The following is a 17,361-nucleotide window of genomic DNA, read 5'->3' as shown; positions in this document are numbered from 1 at the left end:
ATTCCACAACTACATTGGAAGCCTGGATGACATTGTTCAAATTAGTAAGTTAGAAAAGTTATGAAATGCAAAAGCTTTAAACATCTTTTTCAAGATAACTTCTCCTAAAAAAAATATGCTGCTTGTCACCGATTGGTTAGGCAATTGATCCCAGGCCCCTTTCTATATCAGTGCAAATATCAATAGAATAACCCTTTTACTGAAGGATCAATTAATAAATTAAAAATACATCATTACTATGTGATACTCATGTGCTCAATCATGACACTCACGTGATGATGGGAGTGGTTTTTCCTTTGAACGGGAGCACGAAGAAGTTCATCAACGATCAATATGGCACTGTTTGCTATAACTGTCACATTTTGGATGCGAATTGTGTTATTGATAACCATTGGCGCAGTGATGACAAGATTTGAGCCGTCGAGTGTGGTGAAAATTTGATTGGTAGAATTCAAATCTTCGACGGAGAGTACAACACAACTGATGATGTATTGATTAAGATCAATGTCGGATTCATCCACAATATGACGCTAAACATTGATAATCGAACATTCTTATCTTGTTCCCATAGTGCAATTAATGTTTCAAACGTGACTGATGTCTAAGGTGGATATTTGCTCGTTGTAAAGTCAAATATTATAGACATTGGTTTATACCATGTGTGTTTCTTTTGCATTGCATGCCATTCGTACTTATACTAAGATGTTTCCTAAACACATATTGTGATGCTTTGTTTTTAATTTACATGATCTTTCGAATGTTTTTCACTGCCATCAACAATGTTTATCACAGAATATACACTTCGTCAAAGAAACTATGTCAAACTTAAGCCCCCCCCCCTCCCACAAATTGTGGCCAAGCCAAATCTCTCTTTCCCCAGGGGTAAATGTCCTAACTGTTTATTCAGCTCGAAAGCTCGGTCGAGCTATGAAAATTTCATATCATTAGCATCGCTTTTTTCTTTAGAAATTTATTGTTTTTAAAACGAGTGAGGGCTGCCTACACTAATGGCAGTGTTGGTGGAAAAATAAAATGTTTAACGAGCCTTTTCGTTTGACGCGAAGTATCATTTCTTAAAAAACGTCAGCTTAATATGTAATAAGCCAAGACAAAGATTTTTCAATTTTAGCCAATAACAAGACCGGTACAGCAGTCGTGTCACTCTGAGCAATATATGAATGAGCTAAAAGTTACATGTAAGCGGGAAGGCACAGCACAATGAATATACAGTAGAGCCACTCCATTGCAGTGGCAGCAGTTTTTGTGCACAGCGGCATCCAGCCAATTGCTTTTTTCATCGATAGGAATGATGAAATGGCTAACGGCAGTCAGTAATCTAATCAATTACACAGCAGCCTGTGGCGCACGAAGTGGACCTTCTGTATATTCCCAGCGATGTAACCAAGGCATACCAACCTTTCGTCGTCGGGATGAAAACGCTTTGTTATGAGGAACAACTAACGTGTAATGATTCTCAGGACCGAGAGCGTTTGTGATCGACGAACTCTTTAAAACATATAAACAAACAAAATGCATTACCGAAATATGATAACATTACCGAGAAAAACCGAATTTCCGTGAAGTACACACGCAACGAATCAAACTATCCCATTCACTTTATGCCATGCTTCGCACTTGTATGTCTTTTCTTCCTTTGACCCTTACTTCTATGTCTCTTAGAGATGGCGTTGTCAGCTTGTAAGTTTTGTCGTGTAATGTAAACTACACATCATCAGTACTTGTATTTAGAAATATTCTAGAAAGATTTTGCATATAGTGGACACTGACGTATTTAACTCAAAAGGAAGAACTTGCTGGCTGGCTACGCAACAGTTTCGCACTTCTTTGCCTTCTATATTAACTTACTTCTAACCTCTATATTATACTCACTTTCAACCTCTAATTCCCATCACCTTCACTCCTATTCCACTCATTTTCTACACCTGTTACTCATACGCCCATCATTCCAATCCTTCTCTTGCTTCTCGCTCTAGTCCTCTCACTCTCATGTCTCTCATGCCTATGTCTCACGTTCCTATTTCTTTCACTCCTATGTTCTTATGTCTCTCATTCCTTATGTCTCTCATTCCTATGTCTCAGTCCGATGTGTCTCAGTCCGATGTTTCTCACTCCCATGTCTCTCATTCATATGCCTCCTACTCCTATGTTTCACATTCCTATGTCTCTCATTCCAATGCCTCTTACTCCTATGTCTCTCAATCCTATGCCTCTCATTCTCATGCCTGCTTCGCACTTTTGTCTGCTCACTCCTATGCCCTTTACTCCCATGACTGTTACTTCTATGACTATCTCATACTTCTATCCCACTCAATACTTTACCTCGTACTCTTATGCTTCCTCAACTTATGTCTTTCGCTCTGCACTCCATGCAACAAATTCTTCGCTTTCTATGATGACCTTCCACAAATAAGAAATTTATTGTTGCTTACCATTAAACGCGAGTGAAATTCGCTTAAGTCTGGATCATTTTGTATAACCTATACAAGCACAAAATATCCTGATTTATTTTAAATAATAAAAAAAAAAAATAAAAAAAATGCCACATGTACACAGAATTTGCAAACGAATAGACGAGTTCTCTGTGTAAAGAAAATTCGACTAATTTTGTAAAAGTACCTTTACAATACACGGTGCTGCAAACTGATGTCAGAATTGTTATATACAAGCACTAGATAGTGGGACAACCAAAGAAGACAATATGTAATAAGATGAAAAATACCTCGATAGCATTTCCTGTGCATGTGTAGCCATCACCAATAAAGCCTGGCAGGCATTTGCAAGTTGTGTTAAGGGAAACGAAATCGAAGGAACACTTCGCATTGAAACTACAACCGCCATTATCCTATTATAAAAATGAATATTAAACAGGCAATACACCTACGAACGTACACATACACGTAAGATGAGAGAGTTGCACAATTAGACACTTTCCTAAACACTATAAACTCCGACATAGAAGTTCGGGAGCAACTCGCACAATTGAGTATACGTTGCTCAAAGAAATAATTTGTAAAAGAATGACAAAAACCTTCCACGATTTAATTAATGATTTAACGAATGATACGCCGATTTTTGAACAATGTCAGAGCGAGGTTTTAGTAAGTGAAACTGTTTGTCTCGAATGGTCGAGAAATCAGTGAATCATACCATTTTCATGAACTCTTTTAGTTCTTCATGCATACCGTGCCTATATTGTTCGTCTCACGTTTCACTTTTTCAATCTTTGCAACGTGCAAAACGAAGAATTGCAACGTGCAAAACGAAGCATTGCCACGTGCAAAATGCCGTGTGGCAGAACACAACCACTTATGCCACATACCGTTTTGGTCAGCGTTAGATCACATCGAACTAATGTACCATTACGTCAATATTTGTATAATGTCGCAAGTAAGTGAAGAAACAGACGTCCTTCTTCACGTGGGTATATTGTGCATGTGGCATGTATGATAGCGCCAACCCGTCGTCCTTATTGAGATTTTTTAAAATTGACATAAATTACCACCAACTCGGCACCAGCTTATGTGTTCAAAATTATGATACGACACTCCTTTAAACACACTTAAAGAGCAACGTCAAGTGCAGTTCTCTCTCATCAAAATCACGGTAAATGAAAGATCAGATACGTTTGAATTTTCTGTATTAAGCAGGATACGACGCAATTAGACGAACACTTACATTTGCACAACGATCAATAGGCATACATTTGGTATTCTTTAAGCCGCTTCCAGTATATCCGTAGGGACATTTACATGCAGCCTAGAAAACATAAAAAATAATCTCGTCGCTCCAAGTGCACGCGATTACATAAAGTACAGGACAGAGGATTTTAAATAGCGTTTAAAACGAATGTTGGCTGGTGAAGTAGTTCAAAATCAATTGCAAATCCAGTTAACTCTACATGCAGGGGGCAGACAAAAAAAGTAGAACCCCATATGAAACTATAGAGCAAACTACGAAAAAAACAAGACATCTTGAGATTGTCTAGAATAAAGCTGTTTGGATAAACTCATCGGATAGACAAGCACTTTTCCATGATTTTAAGCATTGATTTAAAATTGACTGTGTCAGTTAAGATAGAAAGTTTAAGGTACAGGAACTTATCAATTATGTCTTCTCGAAACGCTTACGTAAAACATGACAAACAGTCTCTACATGCAACAGATGGAAAATATTGAAGAACACTTGAATGCAAAAAATCATGGGGCAAACCAATGTAGTAAAGGACACTTACCCGACCGGGACGAAGATAGACACACGTGGCATTTTCACTACATGGTGTTCTTGACTTATTCGAGCATAAGTTAACGCCTATAGGAAATAAGAAGAAAAGTCAAGATATTCAAATAAGCAGGCAAACCTTTTCACCTCGTAATCACACTGCATATACTTAGAGACCTTACAATGAGAGTACAAACCTTGACACACATAACCATCTCCTTGGTAATTAGTTTTACAGCTGCATTTTGTCCAGGGACTTTTATCGATGTGCTTACACTTGGCATTGGGTGAACAATCACTAAGGTTGTCTTTGCACGTAATATTACCTTAAAAATCATGATTACGCGGGTTTCTCAAAATGAAATCAGAAAAAAAAGTACGTCATATATTTTTCTCTCTATGTTTTGTGGTAAGTGCGTGCATTTTCAAGGCAACGTCCCATGATAAGTCTTACAGCACGGGTACTTGCGTCAGTAATGTCGCGTATTTAAATAAAATAAGTATAGTTAACTGGCAGTCGATTTTTCAAAAAGTAATACAGTGAGAGCAGCAGAAATATAAACATTAAATGCTTACGTTGGCATACTCCATTAGTCATGTTGAAACCACTGTCACATTTACAAGTTGAATTATCTTTTCCGCAACTACAACACAAACAACCGCGTGAACAACGAAAACGTAACGAAATTCAAACATGTCTTTCATTATCTGTGGTCTCATCATTCGTCGTTTACCTGGAGTGCTCGGGACATTGTTCATGACCACACGGAAGGTACTTTTCTACAGATAAAAGCAAAAGTAAGTTGCTGTTGAAAAGGAAACAAGTGACTACATACAAGAAAAATTCCTCTGAAATTCCTATCCAAGAGAAATTGTTATGTATAATTGTATGAGAGTCACAGGGAGTTTCATCAAATTTCGAAACATCAAATTTCTAAGCACCACGCCAAAAAAAATTTCCTGCCGAGATATACTGTCTGAAACTCTAAATGAACGAGTCTCAGAGCATAAAACACAGCATTCATTGGATTTATGGTAACTTGCCGACTGCCATGTGAAGAATGAAGTCAATTGTGCTTTCTATTCGGATTCATTCATGTAGCACTTATAATAATTTACCCAGGGGAAACTTTCTTGCTTTGTGGGGTTTTTAGACCAATTCTACGTTATTTGCCTTTGCGTGAGTTTATTGACAATTCCCTGTTCAACGTCAACTTCCCAACTTTGCTCGGATTGAGATTTGTCAGCTGAAGAGGCGAGATTTCAAACTTTCTTGAGCTTAACGTACTGATGTGGGAATTTATCAGATGACAGGCTGTGTGTACACCACACTTGCCTGTTACAAGAAAATGCATGCAATACTTACTGTCACAATTCGGTCCCCAGTAGCCCTTTTTACACATTTCACACGCAACACCATCAAAATTGCCAGTACAATTACAATGCCCGCTGCCAGTTTGTTTGTCGTCACAATGCCCACGATCGTTGCATACTTTACCATGAACATTGGGACAAGCTGTGAAGGTTTATTAAAGTTGTGTTCAAAATAAACAGAGCCGTTCGAAGTTATGTACAGCGATGTATCTTATAGTATTTAATTTGGTGAAATAAGCGATCAATATACAAACCAGAACATGCAAAACCATAAAACCCTGGACAACATTGTGGAATCTACACAAAAACAATACAAAAAAAAAAATTTAAAAAATTATCACGAGTCGGTTGTAATATGTGCTTAGTTCTTCAGGATTTCTTAACCGACAAAGACTGAATGTATTCATTGTTATGATCGAGAACGAACGCAGCATGAAGTATTGAATGTCTTGTGAAATAAACTATATTCATTCGACTACAATCAATCTCGTATGATACACACAAAATTAAGACGTATTTTTTCCCGAGGTTGAAACATTAAAATATCAAATCAACATTAATAATACATTTTTGCCATTGAAAAACAAAAAAATTTGACGTTGACTGCAATTCTCGTTTGAATACGTCAGAAATTTCGGTCGATACGTAAGTTCAGGGCCTATTACATAAAGCATTTTCAACCCTGGGGTTGAACTCAGCCATGTTAAAACGACTGAAATTTCAGGCCTGCCTGCTCTATTAATCCCAATCAAATACAAAGCGCTGTTACAGGACAAGTTTTGTGTCGGAAATACCGCACACAGACAAGACCTAGCCATAATTTGTTTGTAAGTTATTGTATGCAATATGTTATAATATTAATTTAGTATTTTGAGTGGCATGCATTTATTTAATACAATTTATTAGCATATTGAATTCTGTAAATACAATAAGTAAACGGCCTCTTGAAAAACAGGATCCTACGAGCCCTGAAGAGTTACCGTTTTTAAATATTTTTAAATAATAATTTAAATAATAATACTTTAAGGGCGTTCTGTTGAAAATAAACAATGTCAGCGAATGGGATTGTGGCGATACTTTATCGAATTTTTTGATAAAATGAAACTTTTTGGTCGAGTGAAAATTGTTTGAAGAGACAAGACAGTCTATCAGTTGCAGGAGCAAATAATTTGAAAAGAAATTCGATCATACTCATCCCCTCTAGCCCAGAAGCTCTAACAAAGCGGAGAAGTCGCAATGTTATTAATATGAACTACAAATGCAAATTCTTAGTTCATATTGATAACATTGCGACTACTCCACTTTGTCAATGGAGTAGTCGCAATGTTCTCAAATGTCAAACCATCACATGATTTCTTGGGGAACGGAATACTCTTTTGATAGGCTTACCCGAAAAAGTTTAACGCATAACGTTTGACAACCAACCCTTCTGCGACCAAACGCTTGAAAGTAACAAAGAGTGGTTCTCTAAATACGAAGGAAACAAAGAGTTGTTGCACGGCTCGATATGAAGCAAGCAGAAAAAGTAAGCACATCAAAATGCGACAAATGCTACATAACTCAACCATTCAAGACGTAAGGCAAGAAAGTTTGTTTGTTTTCAGATGAAAAAACCCCATGGCTAATTATTGGTGATACTTTATGCAAATTATGGACATCTCGTCCCTAATGGTAGATTGGTGCAAAAAAACGCAAAACGTAGTAGCATTTTACTTAGGGTGCAGGGGGTGCCTACTCCTACTAGCCTTGGGGAGGGGGAGCGTGCAGATGGGGAGCCCATTTCCTGACTAAATGTTAATATTCACAGCACTCAAGAAAAGCAATGGTGATTTGGGTTTGATAGAGTACATTTTCAAAAAATATCCCTGCTTCCCAGCTTCAAATAATCCGGGATCCTTTCCTAAATTACATGCGTAAAATCAACGTTTTAAAACCATAGTTTTCTTAAAGTGAAAATTTCATAAGAAATGTCATAAGAAAAAATAAATTTTTTAATTTTTATCAGATTACACCCCATCGCTTGGAACGCAGCCATTTATTGCTTACCTAATTGTTTAAAGTGGGCTTGCCTAAAAGCAACGAGCAAGATAACAATCCTTTTTTTACCTCGAAAAAAAATCCATTTTGGCAGTTTATCCGACTGAAAGTACAAGGCTGACATTTCATCTGAAATAAATACAGTTGCATCAAAGCACATAAGAGTACTCTCTGCCACGAAGAAAAAACGATGCTCACAATCAAAATAAGAAGTTCAAACTAATCGAATGGAAGCACAGTAAAAAAACAAACCCTTTGGCGAAGAATAATACGTTTGAAGCAAGTATTTTCCACAGCACGGAGAACCTTTGTGATGCTATAAACCACGTAAGTTTGCTTCGTCTTGTATAATGAAGCCTTAATATCGTTTATGTAGACCTTTAAAGAAAGAGTTCAATTCTTTATGACAGTTTGAGCACAAAAATCTTTCATCTGAATGGGAAAATATCATCCACTGAAGTAATTAAAGTGAGAAATGGAGCAGATAATGTACGCAATGGAACTGATAAAGTACGAAATGGAACAGATAAAGTAAGGAATGGGGCATATAAAGTAAGGAATAGGACAAATAAAGTACGGAATGGGGCAGATAAAGTAAGGAATGGAACAGATAAAGTAAGGAATGGAGCAGATGAAGTAAGGAATGGAACAGACAAAGTAAGGAATGAAACAGATAAAGTAAGGAATGGAAAGAAAAAGTAATGAATGAAACAGGAAAATTGAGGAATGGAGCAAGCAAATTATGAAATGGAGCATGCAAAGTATAAGAAATGCACCATTTATAAAGTACGGAATACGTCATTTAAAGAACGGAGTGGAAAAGATAAACATACGCATGAAATAAAGTACGCAAAAGAATAAGCTAAAACGAAATGACAAAAAAACCAACAACAACACAAACTAACCGTTTTGTTCTTCTTTTGTAAAAATACTTTATAGTATGTTCCTGCCAGAGTAGAAAATTGCTGACCTTTTTTCAAAACGGAAAATTCTCGAATATAATTATCTGTCGCATGGAACAAAATGTCTTCCTTTTTCTGAAACATACAGTAAATTTTACGTAAGAATTTTTCTCTTTCTGGCTGATAAATTACGATCATGCAGTGAATTTTTATCAACTATAGTTGTAGCCTCCCGTTTCATGGTTAATCAACAATTATCTTTTTGTTTTCTATAATTTATTTACGAGCATAAATATGCTCGTAACATCGACATACAAAAAAAGATGAATTTTTCGCCGAGTCAAATTATTAATATTCTTCACTTATGCGTTTGGTGGGCACAAAACCAGCGTGACCAACAGAACAAGTAGCTGCATCCTTTTTTCATAAGAACCGGCAAAAGATAGCCCAGGCACAATGTTCTTAGTTTTTCCCGATTCCAGACGCAAAATAATTACATAGTCTGTTTCTTATCATAAAGTCTTTTATGCGAGATACAATATAAAGGTTTGTGTCTCAAAAAGAAAAAAATCCCAATACACAGAATAATGCATACATATCGAATTAGTTTACTGCAGAAATTAAACAGTATTTTGATGAAATTCATATTAAGTTAAAGCAATGACAGGCTATCTTCCATTCCAATGGGAGACGATGGTTTGGTCGATGCGTGAAACTGACTTGTGTTTTATCTAATGGTTTACTTTATGCAGCAAACTAATCCTATATGCACATATGAATCTGTATATTGCTTATTTCAGACACCCTGTACATTACCATAATAAATCTATATATGACAACATGCAAGATAGGGTTTACCATTAATTACATGATTCATTATAGGTAAATTAGCTTTATTTAAGTGCAAAAATTCGAGTAACTGAATATTTGGTTCAGAAACACAGTTATCAGAGATGTCAAAAAAAGGCTATACCAATATTATAGCATTTGTAAACTTGCAAATGCATAAAGTCCCGTTAGATCAACTACAGTCATCAGAATTGTCCTGTACATTTTACGTCAGCCTCAGTTTGCTCTTATTTAGTTCTATTTTTTGTTCTCATTACCTTGTTTCTTATCAAATATAAAAAAGAATGTATTTTGCACTAGACACGTCAGGGGTTGTAATAATAAATGTATGCAGTTAGGAACACAGTCAATACTATACCAATTCATCCCAATGTGTCCAGTGAAGTACATTGAGTGTTTGGTCGGTGGGAACAAATACGGTGCAAAATGAGCAGTTTTTAAAGTTGCCCGTAAGCTTATGTTCCTGTATAAAATGAAAATAAACAATTCAGCATTTTGCGAGAGCCAGGATGGCAGTGCAAGGGGCACCCTATTTTTCCGTCACTGTATTTATGTTTTTGCATATTTATTCTCAAAAAAGTGCTTTAAACTTCCTTCGAGCAATAAGCGATGAGACTTAACATATATTTTGAACAAGGGTTTGAACAAAAAAGATAGGATGAAAATAAGGAAATTTCTTGTCCAAAAATTATGAAAATCAATAAATGCCATGAAATACAAAAATATAAAATCAGCCTTAAAAAATAATATTTTGTCAAAATTATTCCTTACTTCATGACATGGAAGACGTGATTGAAAAGATTTGAAAAGATACTATACCTCAATTTTTTTACAAAACTGAGAGAAACTTTTTTTTTCTTGTACGCAAAGAAATTCATACAAATCAGATTCTTTGGTGACATTCCTCCAAGCCACATCTGGCACCAACACCTACGAACAACGGCGAGTACACAAATATGGCAAAAAATGAGATATTTTATTTAATTCTCAACTATAACATATAATACTGGGGCCGGTTTTACGAAGCCTGCATAGCCTTATCCATTGGGTAGCAAAACTCTTCAAACTTGCAAAAAAGGTGTTTATATTTTTCTTACAAAAAAAAATTTCGTGATCTTCGAAACAATATTTCACTTCAATAATTGTTCAGTTCGAATCTTATATTCTTTGCTTTTTAATAGGTTTTATAAAAGCTTAAAAAAACTTGCTATCTAATGGATAACGTTATCAAGGCGTTGTGCAACCAGCCCCTGCATAGCAATACCACAATACATGCAAACATGAGTGAATAAAGACTGTTATTGCTCAAGTCCATAAGAAGCCTTGGACATGTACAGTAAAAAAAGACAAAAACCTTATTTTTCCTTAAACTTATCTGAATTGCTTACTTTCTACGAAATGAACAAATCAATGAACAAATGAATCAACGAATGAATGAATGAATGAACGAATGAATTTTGATAAAAAACAAGTACAAAAGCAAAGCATTCACGCTGTACACAAATATGATGAATATGATGCAAATTTGGTTTTTTGGCAACCCATGCAAATTGTTTCGCCAAATATAATTTTGAAAAACCCGTTAAGCATAATACAAAGTGTGAAGTCCACAAATTTTGAAACTGGGTCATGCCATCTAATGGAAACACAGTTATCGTGTCTTCCAAATCACTTACTTTATCAACAATGTGAATGATACCATTGGTTGCTTTGATATCTGGCTTTATAATCTTTGCACTGCCTCCAATGAGTGGCTAGAAAACACCAATAAACATCGCGTGTTGGATGGAGTAAACATAAGAGCCAAAAGCTTAGAGCTAGTATACTTATTAACGAAGCAGTGCAATTGCGCACGCATATTCAAAGTGAAACAAGCAGCTGGACTGTATTTTTCAAGTTAACAGTGGATAACATGTCGTCCAGCTCTCCCGGCATTTATCGCGATAAACGAGAAAATTCCAAAAGAGAAAAGAAATACGATCAAATACCTATCAAATTGATTACATACAAAGATGTCTGACGCATGGAAGAATAAATGTGATTTCAGGCATCGTGTTATTAGCCCTTTACAATCTGTTGGTATTAAAATGCAGCCACGGTGATCAGGGCCGTACCTAGAACGCTAATTGGGGAGAAGGGGGTACTTATTCATATATTCAGTTGTGCCCGACTGATTTCTTCAGAAAGACAAATCACTTTCAGCAAGTTACGTTCTAGCTACGGCCTTGACGGAGATAATTAAAATGGACGGTTCCACAAAATGCATCATCAAGTAGACTTTACAGCGAAGACAAGACAGACAGCAAAGAAAATATGAGAAAGCTTGATTGTTCGTAAAATGGCGACACATAATTGTAACATGGCAAAATCATCAGATAATAAATGTTGCCAGCTGGATAGATGTTAAAGAATGAGTCTCACGGTAATGCTTTGCGCGCTTAGCCAACCATAGACAGCCATTTTCGGGGCACCCAAAAATGGCAGCTGTTCATGGTGTACCAATATGTCTACTTCTCCCATACCAACTCTTGTCCATCAACGTCAAAGCGTCAAAGGCAAAAAGACCATATTACAAATTTGAAAGAAAGACCATATTTCACATTTGATTAACAGAATATAATTCCCTAAACTCTGTATCAGATATCGAAAGTTCAATGCAAAAGTAAACACAAGCATTAGGTACAGCGGGACTCATTCTTTAAAGTTAGTTTTTTCAAATATTCCATTTCCCTTGTTCGATATGTCATTTCCAACTACTAACCTCAGCAGATTCCGTATGACTGATCGTAATGTTAAAATCTAGAAACCAGCTCTGCAAATGAGTCAGTGAACGGTTCTTCAAGTCCGAATATGTATATTGACCGGGAGCAGCGTTTACACTAAATGAAATAAAATGACTATAATTAGCATTTCAAAACGATATCATGCTCGTGCTCAATATATTTCAAATGTCTCTCATTATAATTTGTTTCCCTTTATCCAATTAGTAAAACTAAACTATAAGACTCTGTTGTAATCTATTGTACAGTATATTCAGAAAAGACATTTTCAAAGGCAACGAGAGTAAGAAGTACCAACTGCGCAATCGTAGAGAAGACCGATTGGTTAGAGTGTATCCAATTAAGATGCTACAAGAAAACTATCGGACGCTGTAACAGTCTATTGTACAATTTAAAGGAGACATTTCAAGAATGACAGTAAGTCGTACCACAGTTTATACAAAAGCCGCACGGAATTTGCTAACGTCATTCGGGCAGTCGAGCTTTCGCTCAACGAATGTGAAATCGTTTCAAATGAAACGCATCATTACCCTCCAAAAACGAAGAAATTCCAGAATGAATCCAACAGACGTTGGGCTGTTTCATTGGCATTCTTGATGGCATCATCCGACGGCAGGAAAAACGTTAGAGATTCGTTACGGATCATGTACCGCAGGAGATTATATTTCTTTAAAATCAAAGAAACTTGTGTAACAATTTCAGAAAACGTCGACTTCATTTAACAGGGACAAATCTAACTAGTATGACATGCGCCAAATAGATCGTACCCCGAAGCGGGAACGTTGGAAGATCGATAATTAAGAGAGGGAAGGGGTATTCAATTATACACGATCTGCCACATTAAGTTCCTTCAAAATCTATTATTACATAAAGGAACATGCCTCCCTCTTCTTAATAAAATATCAACCAAACTATAATCAAAGCCAGGCGCCGAATCACGCATGTGACATGAATTCACAGCATGGTTTTCAGCTTCGAGAAAGAATTTGTATGCGAACCCATATCCCTTTGCTCCCTCTATATCCACCCATGATCTCGTATCGACTTACCGGCCTTACAACCAAAAAATTTGCTATTTAATGCTTCGACAATAATTTAAGGCCAGTGAGTTTATCTTGCATGTGAAAGTGCACTTACCGTTATATATTTTGACATAATCCGTAGTTTAGCCTCTCTTTTGACTTTCTACAGTAAAATAGGTAAACAGCATAACTCGAGAAAGTACATACACAACAGTCTCAGCATAAGGGGTAGCTTCCCTGAAGTGTAATTTTCATTCGGGCGTACATCTAATTCTAACGTATATTTAAAGGCTATTAAAAAACGAAGATCTCAACAAACAAATTGCGTAAAAACGTATGTTTCCCATCTTTTTTTGACCATGTTCTTGGCTTAATAGAAACACGACCCTCAAAGGTTTCGTCGAGCATAAGTTAACAGATCGCTCAAATAGTTAATAAAATACAAATGCTTACTAAGGAAAGCGTGGGACGACACGTAATTCCATCGCCATGATATTCCGGATGGCAAATGCAATTTCTTTCTCCAGGTCCGGTCTTCACACACGTCGCCTACAACGACGTTGATACAAACAATTGCTACATCGTGTTGTAAACACATGGAAACAGCGTAGACAATAAACAGAAAGGCCACTCCACTGTTTTTTGTGCGTCTTATTACGCATAAAGTTACCATAGTAACAAACATTAAGATGCACGATATCACGAATTGGAACACTGAGATGGCTGCAACTGCATCAGTAATGCTACCAAATGTACGGCAACAAGTTGCACAGCGAAGTGAACTTACTGTTTATTCTTTAAAATGCGCCATAGTTAATAATTTTGTAAAGATTACAAAATAAGCTGAAAATACAGCCGCCATGGAAGCTTTCGTGTTGCATCTCGGGTGATTTAGTTGCCTTGAAGCAGGTTAGTACATGTATCCAAGATTGTGGGAAGAAGTAATTACATGATCTTCCGAAACTTTTTAAAGAAATTAATTCGCGAAACACCCAGTCATTGGTAATATGATAAAATAATCCCGAGGTATTGCGCATTTATGAAAAAAATTGATTTTATGTCCTCAAAATTATCATATCAAACAGAGGTATAAGAAATGCCGTCACCAGTTCCCTCAAACTTAGACACAGGCGATTTTAGACTAGTACCACGAACTTAGCTACAAGCTGGATCTTAATCAGTTTCCACAAACTTCGATACAAGTGGCTTCCAGTTCCCTTAAACGTAGACACGGGCAATTTCTTAACTAGTTTGCTGTAAAGGAAACTTTCCTAATCAGTTCTCAAATTTTAAAAACAGTTCTTTCGAGTTCCATCTACATACGATTGTTAATTCGAACGTAAAAGATGGCATCAGTGATGACTTTTTTTAAAGAGTTTCTAGCCCTGGAAAATAAAATTGCCATCAAAAAAGGCACAATTGTTCGTACCGAGAAATGCGTGACCATTTACTGGGTTTTATTTCATACAAAAACAGGCAAAACCTTACCAACGGTGAACATTTTCCATTGAGTCTTAAACACGGATTATTTTCCTGACACTTCGTACCATCACCATCATAGCCTCTGTTGCATGTACATTTTACCTGTGAAGACGAAAATGACGTGTGAGCGACGATGGAATCATTTTCTTCTCGATTTGAGTTCGTGAATTTAAATGCAAAAAGTCAATTCAGTCAAAAATATGTCAAAAAAAAGTTTAAAAACCAATCCTATCAAATATTTCAAAAGCCAAACCTATAGGCCATCACTTATGAAACTCAATATCTACGTAGAAGAACAATTTAGCGGTGCATATCGTCATGTTTGCCACCTTTGATGATGACGGCTAGCGTCATTCGAAACTTAAGAATAACCTAGGGTTCTAAATCATTGGCCAATCACAGGGTCGGCGGAGCAACATATGAGCTGCGGGGTCTTCAATTCTACTATAATGTCTTCAGTATAATATCTCTTTTGTTTTGCAATTGCAAAAAGTGAGGGATTTCAGCCTCCAAGCCCCCCAGTTCCGGCGTCCCTGCATCATTTACTCATGCTATGCTAATACTTTGCTGTTCACTGACTACAAAACAATATATTTCTAAAGAAATCAATCGCTACGTGGCCCTCAAATTTAGATAGCACAAAATTCGGACCGACTACGTTACTCCGTTTGATTATAGAACATAGAGTTTACCAAAATAGGCAAATGATCCAACCTGTGCTGGGCCGGTGAACGTACATTTGGCGTTGCCATGACAATGACCCCTCGATGGCATTATGCAGTAATTGATTGGTACGCAATAAAAGCCGTCACCAGTCCACCCGACATTACAGGTACACGTGTTTTGGCCAGGTCTCGTTTTCCTACAGATTGCCTAAAGGCGACGAATATTTCATAGTCAATGCCAACATTACTTCAAGCAAATGAAAGAATACAACAATTACGCTACAGTTAATGCTCGCGGAATAAGCTAAAATTATTTTCTCTTACATTTTGATGACACCCGCCTCTATCCTTTCTCAGACATGGATTTATTTCGTAACAACTTGAGCTGCCGACTTTCCGGTATCCAGGCAAGCATACACAGCTATCGAAGAGTAGAAATGGACATTTATTAATCAACAATTATCGGATGAGGTTGAGCATGATATCAAGAACTATTCAGACCGAGGTCAATGTTATCTGGGGAAGCGAAGCTGAAAACATTGAGCGAGGTCTGAATAATTTCTGTTATCATACGAAAGCCGAATTCAATAATTGTTTAATTATTCACCATAATTAGCTGAAATATTATTAAAACTTATCAATGTAAAGAATTTTCAAAACCTCCGCTAATTTGTCCTTGTCAGACGGACTACTCAAGTTCTTGTTTAAAAATCTTGTAAATATGCTCGAAGCTAGCTTTTATTCAAAAGCTTTTGCATATCATTTTTAGAAACTGTGACAAACCTCGCTATGTTTTGTGATTTTTCAAAACCGGTTTTTAATGGCGTAAACAATTGTAGAAACTATTACTTGTAGATAGGGCGTCATAATAAAAAATATCAGGAATTATTCACAGGTATCGACCAATCAAAACGGAAATACTTTAATAATTGGCTCTCGATTTGAAATTCAATTTCCTCCACCTCGAGATATCTTCGCATAATATAATTTGTTATTCATTATATAAATAACGATACTATAGTGTAATTAATTATGTATGAGACTGTTGCAAGGCTATGGCATTAGGTGAGACCATTGAACTAAAATACACGGAACGCTACCTGTAATAGAAAAGTCTGATAAATTCTTGAAGCCAAATTTTACACCCAGACACGCGTGTGTAGTCTCTTAATTTTCACAATCTGGAAACATTACACACTCGTGTCTGTGTGTAATCTCGCGTGTCTGGGTATAAGATTTGGCTTTAATTATTTGCTTCAGGTAGCGCTCCATGTATTTTAGTTCAATGAGTGAGATACAACTTTAAAAATGTAGGTTATGCTGTATAGTAAAGGATTTTGTGATAACGAGTATGATGTTAAATAGGTTAAACTTTTTGACAACAGCAGTGACAACAGAAAATGTAAAAAATAACTCTTAAAATCTTACGTCGGCTTAGAATTCTGAAGGTAGCATCGTCCATGCGCATGACACAAAGAAAACTTAAGACGGCGACTAGATGCACGATAGCAAGGTTTAAGGACAAGCCCACAGTCCTTTCCGCTGTACCTTCTTTTACAAGTACCGGGAACACAAAAACCGTTGCCCTTAGGGCCGTTGTCGCAGGTGCCATGAACACAAGAGCAATCTACAAATAAATAAAAAGATTGAAAATTTTCGAAGATCAAAAATTTTCGAGAATGATGACAAAAATTTTCATTTTTGATGAATTCTAATCGCCCTTTCACAAAAAATCTAATCGAAGGCATAAGACAAACGTTTGATTGAAACGTCCCGATATTTGTGTATCGTTTTTTATGCATAAATCATTGTATTTATAAGTTTAGAAATGACACAATGATGAGCCAAACGAGAGTACTAAAATATGGCAAAGACGAAGCAGATGCACGAGGCGAGTTCTGTTTAAAATAAAAAAGACTCCCAAAATCAATCGTGCTAGATTATGATTAGGAAAACGTTCGGGGTTATGGTCGGGCCTGCAGTTACGTGGCAGGGTATTCTTTCATTACTC

General features: G+C 36.5%; 1 protein-coding gene across 2 annotated transcripts in view; it reads right to left on the bottom strand.

Annotated features, from left to right (window-relative positions):
- LOC124435005 (stabilin-2-like) overlaps window positions 1-17,361 on the bottom strand; it is a 59,284-nt gene that overhangs the window by 18,718 nt on the left and 23,205 nt on the right. For both annotated transcript variants that reach the window (XM_046984957.1, XM_046984958.1), the window contains exons 22-47: window positions 16,779-16,977; window positions 15,675-15,771; window positions 15,400-15,558; window positions 14,692-14,787; window positions 13,657-13,752; window positions 13,319-13,366; window positions 12,712-12,848; window positions 12,163-12,280; window positions 11,078-11,155; window positions 10,221-10,331; window positions 9,760-9,864; window positions 8,556-8,687; window positions 7,903-8,028; window positions 7,720-7,779; window positions 7,003-7,080; window positions 5,868-5,910; window positions 5,606-5,755; window positions 4,974-5,019; window positions 4,816-4,883; window positions 4,437-4,565; window positions 4,253-4,329; window positions 3,697-3,777; window positions 2,741-2,863; window positions 2,451-2,498; window positions 1,417-1,506; window positions 273-530 (exon numbers count right to left, since the gene is read on the bottom strand). In XM_046984957.1, the coding sequence (XP_046840913.1) occupies window positions 273-530; window positions 1,417-1,506; window positions 2,451-2,498; window positions 2,741-2,863; window positions 3,697-3,777; window positions 4,253-4,329; window positions 4,437-4,565; window positions 4,816-4,883; window positions 4,974-5,019; window positions 5,606-5,755; window positions 5,868-5,910; window positions 7,003-7,080; window positions 7,720-7,779; window positions 7,903-8,028; window positions 8,556-8,687; window positions 9,760-9,864; window positions 10,221-10,331; window positions 11,078-11,155; window positions 12,163-12,280; window positions 12,712-12,848; window positions 13,319-13,366; window positions 13,657-13,752; window positions 14,692-14,787; window positions 15,400-15,558; window positions 15,675-15,771; window positions 16,779-16,977 (2,753 nt within the window). The remainder of the gene's footprint in view (window positions 1-272; window positions 531-1,416; window positions 1,507-2,450; window positions 2,499-2,740; window positions 2,864-3,696; window positions 3,778-4,252; window positions 4,330-4,436; window positions 4,566-4,815; window positions 4,884-4,973; window positions 5,020-5,605; window positions 5,756-5,867; window positions 5,911-7,002; window positions 7,081-7,719; window positions 7,780-7,902; window positions 8,029-8,555; window positions 8,688-9,759; window positions 9,865-10,220; window positions 10,332-11,077; window positions 11,156-12,162; window positions 12,281-12,711; window positions 12,849-13,318; window positions 13,367-13,656; window positions 13,753-14,691; window positions 14,788-15,399; window positions 15,559-15,674; window positions 15,772-16,778; window positions 16,978-17,361) is intronic.

Source organism: Xenia sp. Carnegie-2017, unplaced genomic scaffold (genome assembly GCF_021976095.1).
Source record: "Xenia sp. Carnegie-2017 unplaced genomic scaffold, XeniaSp_v1 HiC_scaffold_14, whole genome shotgun sequence".
NCBI lineage: Eukaryota > Metazoa > Cnidaria > Anthozoa > Malacalcyonacea > Xeniidae > Xenia > Xenia sp. Carnegie-2017.
Note: the sequence above shows the minus strand (reverse complement) of the source record. Positions and strands in the feature narration are given on the sequence as shown.